We start from the raw sequence: 14020 nt of genomic DNA, 5'->3' as shown, positions 1-14020 counted from the left end.
GAAAAGGAGGAGGTCAAAAGGGGGTGAGTGTAACGGATGTGAAACGGCTATCTTAGTTAGCGGTGGTTCGCGCTAAATAGCGTTTCAATCGGTGACGTCACTTGCTCTGAGACCTTGAAGTAGTGGTTCCCCTTGCTCTGCAAGGGCTGCGGCTTTTGTGGAGCGATGGGTAACGATACTTCGTGGGTGACTGTTGTTGATGTGTGCAGAGGGTCCCTGGTTCGTGCCCGGGTATGGGTGAGGGGACGGTCTAAAGTTATACTGTTACACACACAAGTGTGTATAGTGGAGTTTGGAGTGTGACTGTTTGAGGTTGTGGACAGGTGTCTTTTATACTGATAACAAGTTCAAACAGGTGCCATTAATACAGGTAACGAGTGGAGGACAGAGGAGCATCTTAAAGAAGAAGTTACAGGTCTGCGAGAGCCAGAAATCTTGCTTGTTTGTAGGTGACCAAATACTTATTTTCCACCATAATTTGCAAGTAAATTAATTAAAAATCCTACAATGTGTTTTTCTGGATTTTTTTCTCCTAATTTTGTCTGTCATAGTTGAAGTGTACCTGTGATGAAAATTACGGGCCTCATCTTTTTAAGTGGGAGAACTTGCACAATTGGTGGCTGACTAAATCATTTTTCCCCCCACTGTATATCCACAGTAAAACGAGTCCTATATCGACATAACCTGAAATGCCGCTCAGCAAGGAAGAAGCCACTGCTCCAAAAAGCTTTCAATATCTCCAAAAGCTTTCAATTAAGATTTTAGCTGCAGATTTGAATACAACATTCTAGGTTTTGGGAGGCACAGTAACTGTACACTAGTGGAAAGGTATTAATTATGGCCAACTTGTTTGAACATTAACAAAATAATTGTGTTCATTAAGAACTAAATGATTCGGGAATGTGTATGTAGAGCTCAAGTAGAAACGCATGCACAGCTAGAAGGCTATTTTATCTGATCACATTTCGTCATAGTGTCTTAAATGTCCCTCCTTCTCTCCGACAAGGACAAAGCTAGTTTTTTGTTGCTAGTTTTAGCATCTTTTCAGACTACCCTGACAATATTCAGCTACTTTTTAAAATGAATTTGGAACTTTTAGCAACTTTTGAAAAGTGACTCAAAGCTATAATGCACACATTTTCCCTCTAAATGACACAAACAATTTTCTCTGTCACCCTCAGTCACAAACTCATTGCCTGGCTGCAAAAGTGCATTGTGAGTGATGTCAGCAACAGGCGCTCAGCCCGTGCCCAGGCAGCAGTAACTTCAGAATTGCAAATCATTGTTGGCTGACTGCAGCTGTTATGCAGGTGAATGAGGACCCAAAAGCGACTTGGCGAAAACAGAGTTTTTAATCCAGTAAGATACTTAACAAAACAAAAGGCATAATACTACTCGTAAAGACGAGAACAGACTGGAGACTTGATCAAGAACTGCAGGTTGCCTCGGGAAGGCACTTGAACCTAGCAGACTCAGACACCTGCTCACCACGCAGCATCTGAGGGAAACACGACACGACAGGGCAAAACATAGACACAGCACGGTGAATATAGACAAGGATCCGACAGGGCAGGTACGGAAAACAAGGAGAGAAATAGGGACTCTAATCAGGGAAAAGGATCGGGAACAGGTGTGGGAAGACTAAATGATTGATTAGGGGAATAGGAACAGCTGGGAGCAGGAACGGAACGATAGAGAGAAGAGAGAGCGAGAGAGTGAGAGAGGGAGGGGGAGAGAGAGGGATAGAAAGAGGGAAAGAACCTAATAAGACCAGCAGAGGGAAACGAATAGAAGGGGAAGCACAGGGACAAGACATGATAATTAATGACAAAACATGACAGTACCCCCCACTCACCGAGCGCCTCCTGGCGCACTCGAGGAGGAACCCTGGCGGCAACGGAGGAAATCATCAATAAGCGAACGGTCCAGCACGTCCCGAGACGGAACCCAACTCCTCTCCTCAGGACCGTAACCCTCCCAATCCACTAAGTATTGGTGACCCCGTCCCCGAGAACGCATGTCCATGATCTTACGTACCTTGTAAATAGGTGCGCTCTCGACAAGGACGGGAGGGGGGGAGGGAAGACGAACGGGGGTGCGGAGAAAGGGCTTGACACAGGAGACATGGAAGACAGGATGGACGCGACGAAGATGTCGCGGAAGAAGCAGTCGCACAGCGACAGGATTGACGACCTGGGAGACACGGAACGGACCAATGAACCGCGGAGTCAACTTACGAGAAGCTGTCGTAAGAGGAAGGTTGCGAGTGGAAAGCCACACTCTCTGGCCGCAACAATACCTTGGACTCTTAATCCTGCGTTTATTGGCGGCTCTCACAGTCTGTGCCCTGTAACGGCAAAGTGCAGACCTCACCCTCCTCCAGGTGCGCTCACAACGTTGGACAAACGCTTGAGCGGAGGGAACGCTGGACTCGGCAAGCTGGGATGAGAACAGAGGAGGCTGGTAACCCAGACTACTCTGAAACGGAGATAACCCGGTAGCAGACGAAGGAAGCGAGTTGTGAGCGTATTCTGCCCAGGGGAGCTGTTCTGCCCAAGACGCAGGGTTTCTGAAAGAAAGGCTGCGTAGTATGCGACCAATCGTCTGATTGGCCCTCTCTGCTTGACCGTTAGACTGGGGATGAAACCCGGAAGAGAGACTGACGGACGCACCAATCAAACGACAGAACTCCCTCCAAAACTGTGACGTGAATTGCGGACCTCTGTCTGAAACGGCGTCTAACGGGAGGCCATGAATTCTGAACACATTCTCGATGATGATTTGTGCCGTCTCCTTAGCGGAAGGAAGTTTAGCGAGGGGAATGAAATGTGCCGCCTTAGAGAACCTATCGACAACCGTAAGAATCACAGTCTTCCCCGCAGACAAAGGCAGACCGGTAATGAAGTCTAGGGCGATGTGAGACCATGGTCGAGAAGGAATGGGGAGCGGTCTGAGACGACCGGCAGGAGGAGAGTTACCCGACTTAGTCTGCGCGCAGTCCGAACAAGCAGCCACGAAACGGCGCGTGTCACGCTCCTGAGTCGGCCACCAAAAGCGCTGGCGAATAGACGCAAGAGTGCCTCGAACACCGGGATGACCAGCTAACTTGGCAGAGTGAGCCCACTGAAGAACAGCCAGACGAGTGGAAACAGGAACGAAAAGGAGGTTACTAGGACAAGCGCGCGGCGACGCAGTGTGCGTGAGTGCTTGCTTAACCTGTCTTTCAATTCCCCAGACTGTTAACCCGACAACACGCCCATAAGGAAGAATCCCCTCGGGATCAGTAGAAGCCACAGAAGAACTAAACAGACGGGATAAGGCATCAGGCTTGGTGTTTTTGCTACCCGGACGGTAAGAAATCACAAACTCGAAACGAGCAAAAACAACGCCCAACGAGCTTGACGGGCATTAAGTCGTTTGGCAGAACGGATGTACTCAAGGTTCTTATGGTCTGTCCAAACGACAAAAGGAACGGTCGCCCCCTCCAACCACTGTCGCCATTCGCCTAGGGCTAAGCGGATGGCGAGCAGTTCACGGTTACCCACATCATAGTTGCGCTCAGATGGCGACAGGCGATGAGAAAAATAAGCGCAAGGATGAACCTTATCGTCAGACTGGAAGCGCTGGGAAAGAATGGCTCCCACGCCTACCTCTGAAGCGTCAACCTCGACAATGAATTGTCTAGTGACGTCAGGAGTAACGAGGATAGGAGCGGACGTAAAACGTTCTTTTAGAAGATCAAAAGCTCCCTGGGCGGAACCGGACCACTTAAAACACGTCTTGACAGAAGTAAGAGCTGTGAGAGGGGCAGCAACTTGACCGAAATTACGAATGAAACGCCGATAGAAATTAGCGAAACCTAAAAAGCGCTGCAACTCGACACGTGACCTTGGAACGGGCCAATCACTGACAGCTTGGACCTTAGCGGAATCCATCTGAATGCCTTCAGCGGAAATAACGGAACCGAGAAAAGTAACGGAGGAGACATGAAAAGAGCACTTCTCAGCCTTTACGTAGAGACAATTCTCTAAAAGGCGCTGTAGAACACGTCGAACGTGCTGAACATGAATCTCGAGTGACGGTGAAAAAATCAGGATATCGTCAAGATAGACAAAAACAAAGATGTTCAGCATGTCTCTCAGAACATCATTAACTAATGCCTGAAAAACAGCTGGCGCATTGGCGAGACCAAACGGCAGAACCCGGTACTCAAAATGCCCTAACGGAGTGTTAAACGCCGTTTTCCACTCGTCCCCCTCTCTGATGCGCACGAGATGGTAAGCGTTACGAAGGTCCAACTTAGTAAAGCACCTGGCTCCCTGCAGAATCTCGAAGGCTGATGACATAAGGGGAAGCGGATAACGATTCTTAACCGTTATGTCATTCAGCCCTCGATAATCCACGCAGGGGCGCAGAGTACCGTCCTTCTTCTTAACAAAAAAGAACCCCGCCCCGGCCGGAGAGGAAGAAGGCACTATGGTACCGGCGTCAAGAGACACAGATAAATAATCCTCGAGAGCCTTACGTTCGGGAGCCGACAGAGAGTATAGTCTACCCCGAGGAGGAGTGGTCCCCGGAAGGAGATCAATACTACAATCATACGACCGGTGAGGAGGAAGGGAGTTGGCTCGGGACCGACTGAAGACCGTGCGCAGATCATGATATTCCTCCGGCACTCCTGTCAAATCGCCAGGTTCCTCCTGAGAAGTGGGGACAGAAGAAATGGGAGGGATGGCAGACATTAAGCACTTCACATGACAAGATACGTTCCAGGATAGGATAGAATTACAAGACCAATTAATAGAAGGATTATGACATACTAGCCAGGGATGACCCAAAACAACAGGTGTAAAAGGTGAACGAAAAATCAAAAAAGAAATAGTCTCACTGTGGTTACCAGATACTGTGAGAGTTAAAGGTAGTGTCTCAAATCTGATACTGGGAAGATGACTACCATCTAAGGCAAACATGGGCGTAGGCTTGTCTAACTGTCTGAAAGGAATGTTATGTTTCCGAACCCATGCTTCGTCCATGAAACAACCCTCAGCCCCAGAGTCAATCAAGGCACTGCATGTAGCACCCGAACCGGTCCAGCGTAGATGGACCGACATAGTAGTACAGGATCTAGATGAAGAGACCTGAGTAGTAGCGCTCACCAGTAGCCCTCCGCTTACTGATGAGCTCTGGCCTTTTACTGGACATGAATTGACAAAATGTCCATCAAATCCGCAATAGAGGCACAGGCGGTTGGTGATCCTCCGTTCCCTCTCCTTAGTCGAGATGCGAATACCTCCCAGCTGCATGGGCTCAGTCTCTGAGCCAGAGGAGGGAGATGGTTGCGATGCGGAGCAGGGAAACACCGTTGACGCGAGCTCTCTTCCACGAGCTTGGTGACGAAGATCTACCCGTCGTTCTATGCGGATGGCGAGAGCAATCAAAGAGTCCACACTGGAAGGAACCTCCCGAGAGAGAATCTCATCTTTGACCACTGTGTGGAGTCCCTCCAGAAAACGAGCGAGCAGCGCCGGCTCGTTCCAGTCACTAGAGGCAGCAAGAGTACGAAACTCTATAGAGTAATCCGTTATGGATCGATCACCTTGGCATAGGGAAGCCAGGGCCCTAGAAGCCTCCCCACCAAAAACTGAACGGTCAAAAACCCGAATCATCTCCTCTTTAAAGTTCTGGTAATTGTTAGAACAATCAGCCCTTGCCTCCCAGATAGCTGTGCCCCACTCTCGGGCCCGGCCAGTAAGGAGTGAAATGACGTAAGCAACCCGAGCTCTCTCGCTAGAGTATGTGTTGGGTTGGAGAGAGAACACAATATCACACTGGGTGAGAAAGGAGCGGCACTCCGTGGGCTGCCCGGAGTAGCAAGGTGGGTTATTAACCCTAGGTTCCGGAGGCTCGGCAGGCCAGGAAGTAACAGGTGGCACGAGACGAAGACTCTGGAACTGTCCAGAGAGGTCGGAAACCTGAGCGGCCAGGTTCTCCACGGCATGGCGAGCAGCAGACAATTCCTGCTCGTGTCTGCCGAGCATGGCTCCTTGGATCTTGACGGCAGTGTTACGAGCCTCTGTAGTCGCTGGGTCCATTCCTTGGTCGGATCCTTCTGTTATGCAGGTGAATGAGGACCCAAAAGCGACTTGGCGAAAACAGAGTTTTTAATCCAGTAAGATACTTAACAAAACAAAAGGCATAATACTACTCGTAAAGACGAGAACAGACTGGAGACTTGATCAAGAACTGCAGGTTGCCTCGGGAAGGCACTTGAACCTAGCAGACTCAGACACCTGCTCACCACGCAGCATCTGAGGGAAACACGACACGACAGGGCAAAACATAGACACAGCACGGTGAATATAGACAAGGATCCGACAGGGCAGGTACGGAAAACAAGGAGAGAAATAGGGACTCTAATCAGGGAAAAGGATCGGGAACAGGTGTGGGAAGACTAAATGATTGATTAGGGGAATAGGAACAGCTGGGAGCAGGAACGGAACGATAGAGAGAAGAGAGAGCGAGAGAGTGAGAGAGGGAGGGGGAGAGAGAGGGATAGAAAGAGGGAAAGAACCTAATAAGACCAGCAGAGGGAAACGAATAGAAGGGGAAGCACAGGGACAAGACATGATAATTAATGACAAAACATGACAGCAGCAGCAGTAGTACGGGTTCGATAAGCCAAACCCAATTTATCACAAATGTTGGATCTTGAATAGAACTTACATTATCATTCAACATCTCTTAATCAAAATTGTACTGCCAGAAGTACAGAAAAGAGTGTACCTGAACAACGGTCAAATCAATTTGAGTAACGTTATTGTGTATTCAACGTAATGACGCAGTTTTACATTATCACGCAACAAATCAACCTGCCTCTAGCAACTTACCCTGAAAATTACTAGCCAACACTACAACTAACTCTCTTATTCCTGCCTCTAGGCAAAAATATACCCCCTACTCCAACCGAGTTCTGCTTTAATCTTGCTTTAAAAGTAAAACCAAACGTTCCAAATTTCTCTATTCCAGAATTTAAACGTACCATGTACTTCGCAAAATGTATAACGTATGTCAGTCAATCCATAAGTATAATAACATTTTGATGGGCACAACTCTATGGTAATTATCTCTTCGTTGTTATTTAGAATTCATTAGATTTAGGTAACTGTCTCTTCTATGATTCAGCATTTTAAATACGACTCCATTCCCAATACGTTATTCCAGCGGGCTATTTAGGCAAGACAGCGTATTCCAACGACATCGCCCCACTGTTATTTAGAATGGATTGGTCTTTCAATTTAACCTAAACAATCTATTAAGAAAGTTATATTTATATCTTATACAAACACTAACGACCGTATCTTTCCAGGCAAAACATACAAATAGTTGAATTACAAACAAAAAACTCCGATTTTAGTCAGAGCATTTACTGGGAAGCAAACTCAGGTCTCAAGCTTAGAAAGCACCTATTTAACCACTGAACCACCATCACTATTGGAATGACGGAGCCTCCCCGCCAACAACCCTATTATTATAATTGTCTGTAGTCGCAAACTCTGGCACCGAGATAATTCCCAGAAAATAGCCCTAATTCAAAGGTCCAAGCTTTTCCGAAGTGAGGATTCTCCTTATTCTCTCTCTCGTTCTCTCTATATGTCCCCTTATCTTATAACCTTCTTTTCTGGGATTCAGACAGCCCGGTATTTAACCCTCGATCTGCTGTTTCCCTTGACCATATTCTACACCTTCCTTTTGACTGTCTCTATACACTTCTCTCGACTTTCTCTAGAGTAGCAATAATTATTCGACTCCTGTCTGTTTGCTCTCTTTTTCTGGCTTCAGACAACCACACCCTAGCAGTGTCTAGCCCCTCTACTCTGTCTATTTCCCTATATTATCTCTGCATGCCTTATGCATTTGCTTTATCATTCATTCAAATTTTTCTACATCTGGACTTCTCTCAAATTCATACTTCTTTCTCCATTTTGGGCATTAGATTTACCTCTCATCCCTGGTTAATTCCGGGACCTCCTTTGAGGTCTCTCACAATTCATGTGTATGTCGATACTACCTATGTGTATTTTTAACCTATTTCTAACCTCTATGCTCACAATGTGTATGTATTTATATGATGTATATATGTGTTGTTTACCGTTACCTAGTTACTCCTGTCTGACTATGTGTGTCTCTTTTTCTGGAAACTTTATCTATAGCGTTGACTGTCAATCGGATATTAGGTCTTACCTATACAACTATAAGTTATTACCCAGGAGTCATAAATCCCTAGTTAACCTCTTATTTCGGGTTGTGTCGGAGGGCTTTTAAAGTACACCAATATCTCGTATCTCACTCCACTACTTTAGGCTTCACTCTCCTCCTTTTTGGACACTATCCAAGTGTTGAGTATATTAAGTTATCCTGTTAGTTATTATTTGTACAAGACGTCCGTCAGCACCCATTTAGTATTTATCTTAATCTCGGGCGAACGGGCCTCTGTTATTAAGTTTAGTTTTATTTATGGTAGCGCACCTTACCTCAGGTCATCGCGGACCTGCTACAACTGTGTGTATCGGTCATACAAAACCCTGTGTATATTGGTCATACAAAACCCCATAAATCTGTTTGGAATAATGAAGCTCCTATTATGGATCAATTCTAAACATTTTTAGAATATCAAATCAAAGATATCTCAATACATTCCCCCCAAATTCGAGAATAAAGGCTACTGACCTTCGTCTTGAAGACTGGGAAAAGCAATGTCGGTTGGATCTAGTCACCGTTCCTGTCAACCTGGGGTGCTTACCGGCCTGTTATAGAGCCCCAATGTCAGGGGACAGGACTTTACTGACAGTTCCAGTCCCCCCAGATACAGAAAACCTGGAGGGGCTCTCGCTGTCTTATTTTATCTCCACAGAGTTATAGCTGGGTAGGTTCAAACACAGGTTAAGGAGTCTCTTTGCTTTCTTCCAGTACACACATACATTCCTTCTTCCACATTGGTTATAATTTTTAATTAACCCCTGTCCATGCTACATAACCTCTTTCTTATGAACTAACATTATTAATCAGATATAGTGAAACAGGGTAGAATTAAATTAGTTATAGTTAAATGTATACATATGTAAACTTCTGACATCAGCTGTAAATGCAAGCCATTGGCCTAATTGAATCAATGATAGACCTGACTGTGGTTAAACTAGTGTTGAGCTGCGTCCAAGATTCAGACAGTTCCTATAGTGTATTTCCCCCCATAGGGAAGACAGAGAACAAGTGACCAATGTTTCCCAGGTAAACCCTGACTGAATGAGAGATGGGATTGGAGCATCTCTCTGAGCCTCCTTAGATATAGGATGTCTACTCTGCTTTGTTTAAGGCCGTTTAGTCATGTCATTCTGGACAGATATCTTAGTCACTAGTCAGGTCTGTCCTGTAACAAGCACCATTCCAGAAGTACAATGTAGTTATAATGATGTTTTTTCCTGATTGTGTGTGTGTACCTTGTAAGTGGGGTCGGAAGGTAGCCTAGCGGTTTGAGCGTTGGGCCAGTAACCGAAAGGTTGCTAGATCGAATTCCCGAGCTGACAAGGTAAATAAATATCTGTTGTTCTGCCCCTGAACAAGGTAGTTAACCCACTGTTCCTAGGCCGTCATTGAAAATAAGAATTTGTTCTTAACCTCTCTGCGCCCTGAAACTGTTAGTTAGCGGGATGAAATTCGACAACACACGGTGACATAAATAGTCATATTAAACATTCATGAAAATACAAGTGTCTCATGTTTCGAAAGCCTAGAATCTTGCTGATCCAACTGCGTTGTCAGATTTTAGAAAAGGATTTACTGCGAAAGAATACGATGCGATTATCTGAGGATAGAGCCCCATAAAAAAACAACTATTTCAACCAGCACAGGCGTAACAAAATCACAAACTGCAATAAAATAAATTGTTTACCTTTGACGATCTTCCTCTGTTTACAATCCCAATGCTCATTGTTACACAATGAATGTCTTTTGTTTGATCAAATCCATTTTTATAGCCTAACACGAAACATTTTGTGTCGTGAATTCCGTCTCATTCCTTTTTCGATGTAAATACACACACTAAACGTGACTTTTCCAGTCATGTTTGGTTTCATTGATTCATTTGGTTTCATACTTATTTCCCACCATAATTTGCAAATAAATTCATTAAAAATCCTACAATGTGATTTTCTGGATTTTTTTCCTCATTTTGTCTATCATAGTTGAAGTGTACCTATGATGAAAATTACAGGCCTCTCTCATCTTTTTAAGTGGGAGAACTTGCACAATTGGTGGCTGACTAAATACTTTTTTGCCCCACTGTATTTTTTTTCTTGTTTTTTTCTCAATTTTTGTGGGGGGGGGTGTGTTAGAATACCATTTTGGTATTTTGTATATAGTTATTCCATTCAAAATGTATAACTTCACCAATTTGGCCACTTGGGTACATTTGGGCAACTTGTGTGGGACACCTGGGTGACTTCATGATAAATGTCATGTAGCACACTCATTTTGGAAGTTATCATTCTGAAACGTTGCACAAGTACTGTTGCCCTCTTATGTTTTTCACTGAAATTGTCCCCATCATCCTATGTTTGTTTTGTCTTGTTCATTTTAAAGATGATGATACAACAATACAATGGAGAAAAAAAATTGTTTTTTCATTTTTATTATCTAAACCAGATATATTGTGTTATATTCTCCTACATTCAATTCACATTTACACAAACTTCAGAGTGTTTTTCTTTCAAATGAAATCAAGAATATGCATATCCTTGGTTCTGAGCCGGAGCTACAGGCAGTTAGATTTGGGTATGTCTTCAGGCAGAAATGGAAAAAATTAGGGGGTAGCTGTATTAATTGACTTGCCTAGTTAAATAAAGGTTCAATTAAAAAAGTTAAATGCTGCTGGTTCGGTTTAAAATGTCTTGACTTCCTGTCCATTGTGTTTGACCTTAAACTGAGCTGTTGCTTTGTGGGTCTCTCCTTTTCTGTCCCCTTCTCTCTTCATCTCTTCCCCCCTCTCTCTTTGTCCCTCTCTCCCTCTGTCTGTCTGTCTGTCTGTTTCTCTCTGCTCTCTCTCTAGTCCCCTACTAATTCCCGATGTATAAACATTGTAATTACATAATCATACTACCACAGAAACTGTCACTGTGCATATTATCATTATTCAAAAATGAGCTTCATAATGAATTGCATGTTATTTTTGTGAAAACAAAATCCAAAATTAAATCTATGTAGACCTATCCTGTCTTGTGTCTCCCAGGCCTGAGCCTCAAGGTGGGGCAGAGTGAGGTGGGTGGTGGGGAAGGAAGGCCTAGCCCCCCATCCTTGCAAGAGGCCAGCCCCAGCTTCCGCTCCAGTATCCCCTAGCCTAAGCCCCTCCAGGACTGAGAAGGGACCATGAGCACAGGCAAGCCCAGCGGAATCAAGCCCCCCAGTAAGATAAGCAGGCCAACTGGGTTACCAACACGCACCTCCCCTTCCTCTGGTAAGAATCAGCCGCAGGGCTCATCATGTATGTGCTGCTGCTGCTGCTGATGATGATGATGATGATGATTGTTTTTCCAGCTGCTTCCAAGCCTGTACCCCCTGAGAAGTCTCCCACCCAGGATGGAGCAGTGGACTACCGGGTGGGGGAGAAGGTGTGGGTCAACGGCAACAAGCCAGGATATGTCCACTTCCAGGGGAATACACAGTTTGCCCCGGGCCAGTGGGTCGGCATCGTCCTGGATGAGGCTATCGGGAAGAACGACGGGTCGGTGGCAGGTGTCCAGTATTTCCAGTGTGAGGACGGCAGAGGAATATTCACACGGCCCTCCAAGCTGACCAAGACAGCTATGCCGGAGAGGGAGGCCAATGGTGGGCAGCCTAACCCTGGCGAGACAGGGGCCAAGTCCTCTAGCTCTGCTGCTGCTGGGGCTGCTACTACCACTGGTAACAGCACCAAGACACCGCTGAGTAGAACCGTGACCGGCAATGGGTCAATGTCCAACCTCTCTGAGACCGACTCAGCCAGGAAGACCAGAAGAGAACTAAGACTGGGAGACCGCGTGCTGGTATGTGTGTGTCTGTCTGTGTGTTTGTGTGTGTTTATGTTGGTGTATGTGTGCTCATGTTTGTGTTTCTGGCTCACAGATGTGTTAACTCACAGCTCTTTCTCCTTCTCTCTCCCACCTCTATTTCTCTCTCCCACCTCTCCTTCTCTCTCCCACCTCTATTTCTCTCTCAAGGTGGGGGGTACTAAGGCAGGGGTGGTGAGGTTCATGGGAGAGACCGAGTTTGCCAAGGCGGAGTGGTGTGGAGTGGAGCTGGACGAACCTCTTGGGAAGAATGATGGAGCCGTGGCTGGAACCAGGTTAGATATATTATGACACACGTATAGACAGAGAGCCTTAAAATAATGATACGGAATAAAAACCTGTCCTCCTCTTATGATTCAGGTGTAATGCAAGTAAAAAATAAATTCATCAAATCACATTTTATTTGTCACACTTTACAGTGAAATACTTACTCACAAGCCCTTTCTCAACAATGCAGAGTTAAAAAGTAAGAAGATTAGCAAAAAATATAATATAAAATAGTACTACAATAAATAATAATAACGAAGCTATATAGAACGAGTACCGGTACTGAGTCAATGTGCTGGGGGTACGATGTAGTTAAGGTGATTGAGGTAATATGTACATGTAGGTAGTAGGGGTAACTGACTAAGCAATCAGGATAGATAATAAACAGAGTAGCAGCAGCCAATGTGAAGAGTGTGAAAGAGTGTCTGTGTGTGTTTGTCGTCAATATGCATATGTGTCTGTGTTTTTTGTGTGTGAGAGTATGTAGTGTGTGGTGTGTATGTGTTTTTTGTGTGTGAGAGTATGTAGTGTGTGGTGTGTATGTGCGTGTTGGAGTGTCAGTGTAGTATGTGTGAGTGTGTGGGTAGAGTCCGGTGAATGTATAGAGCCAATGTAAATAGTCCGGGTGGCCATGTGATGAACTGTTCATTAGTCTTATGGCTTTGGGGTAGAAGCTGTTCAGGACCCTTTTGGTGCAAGACTTGGTGCACTGGTACCCATTGCCGTGCGGTAGCAGATATAACAGTCTGTGACTTGGGGGCCTAAAATCTTTGACAATTTTTGGGGCCTTTCTCTGACACCGCCTGGTATAGTGGTCCTGGATGGCACGGAGCTTGGCCCCAGTGATGTACTGGGCTGTACACACTACACTCTGTAACGCCATGCGGTCGGATGCCAAGCAGTTGCCATACCAAGCGGTGATGCAGCCAGTCAATATGTTCTCAATGGTGCAGCTGTAGAACGCTTGCAGGATCTGAGGACCCATGCCAAATATTTTCAACCCCATGAGGGGGAAGAGACGTTTTCATGCCCTCTTCACGACTGTGTTGGTGTGTGGACCATGATAGGACCTTATTGATGTGGACACCGAGGAACGTGAAGCTCTTGATCCGCGCCACTACAGCAACGTCAATGTTAATGGGGGGGAGCTCAGCCCTCCGTTTCCTATAGTCCACTCAGCTCCCTAGTCTTGCTGACGTTGAATGAGAGGTTGTTGTCCTGCCACCACACTGCCAGGTCTCTGACTTCCTCCCTGTAGGCTGTGTTACTGTCGTCGGTGATCAGGCCTACCACTGTCGCGTCGTCGGCAAAGTTAACAATGGTGTTGAGTCGTGCGCGTCCACGCAGTCGTGGGTGAACAGGGAGTACAAGAAGGTACTAAGCACACACCCATGAGGGGCCCCTGTGTTGAGGGTCAGCATGGCAGATGTGTTGTTACCTATCCTCACCACCTGGGGACGGCCCGTCAGGATGTCCAGGATCCAGTTGCAGAGTGAGGGGTTTAGTCCCAGGGTCCTTAGCTTAGTGGTGAGCTTGGAGGGTACTATGGTGTTCAACACTGAGCTGTAGTCAATGCACAGCATTCTTTTTTTTCCTTCTTTTGTATCCACAACTTTATTTTATAAGACATGGCAAACTTTTCATTCTTTTGTTGA

General features: G+C 45.8%; 1 protein-coding gene across 1 annotated transcript in view; it reads left to right on the top strand.

Annotated features, from left to right (window-relative positions):
* The window catches only part of LOC123999842 (CAP-Gly domain-containing linker protein 1-like), a 43512-nt gene that overhangs the window by 2465 nt on the left and 27027 nt on the right, over positions 1 to 14020 (top strand). Inside the window, exons 2-4 of the mRNA XM_046305854.1 lie at positions 11282 to 11506; positions 11587 to 12074; positions 12249 to 12373. Of these exons, the coding sequence (XP_046161810.1) occupies positions 11419 to 11506; positions 11587 to 12074; positions 12249 to 12373 (701 nt within the window). The 5' untranslated portion in view covers positions 11282 to 11418. The remainder of the gene's footprint in view (positions 1 to 11281; positions 11507 to 11586; positions 12075 to 12248; positions 12374 to 14020) is intronic.

Source organism: Oncorhynchus gorbuscha, linkage group LG16 (assembly GCF_021184085.1).
Source record: "Oncorhynchus gorbuscha isolate QuinsamMale2020 ecotype Even-year linkage group LG16, OgorEven_v1.0, whole genome shotgun sequence".
Lineage (NCBI taxonomy): Eukaryota > Metazoa > Chordata > Actinopteri > Salmoniformes > Salmonidae > Oncorhynchus > Oncorhynchus gorbuscha.
Note: the sequence above shows the minus strand (reverse complement) of the source record. Positions and strands in the feature narration are given on the sequence as shown.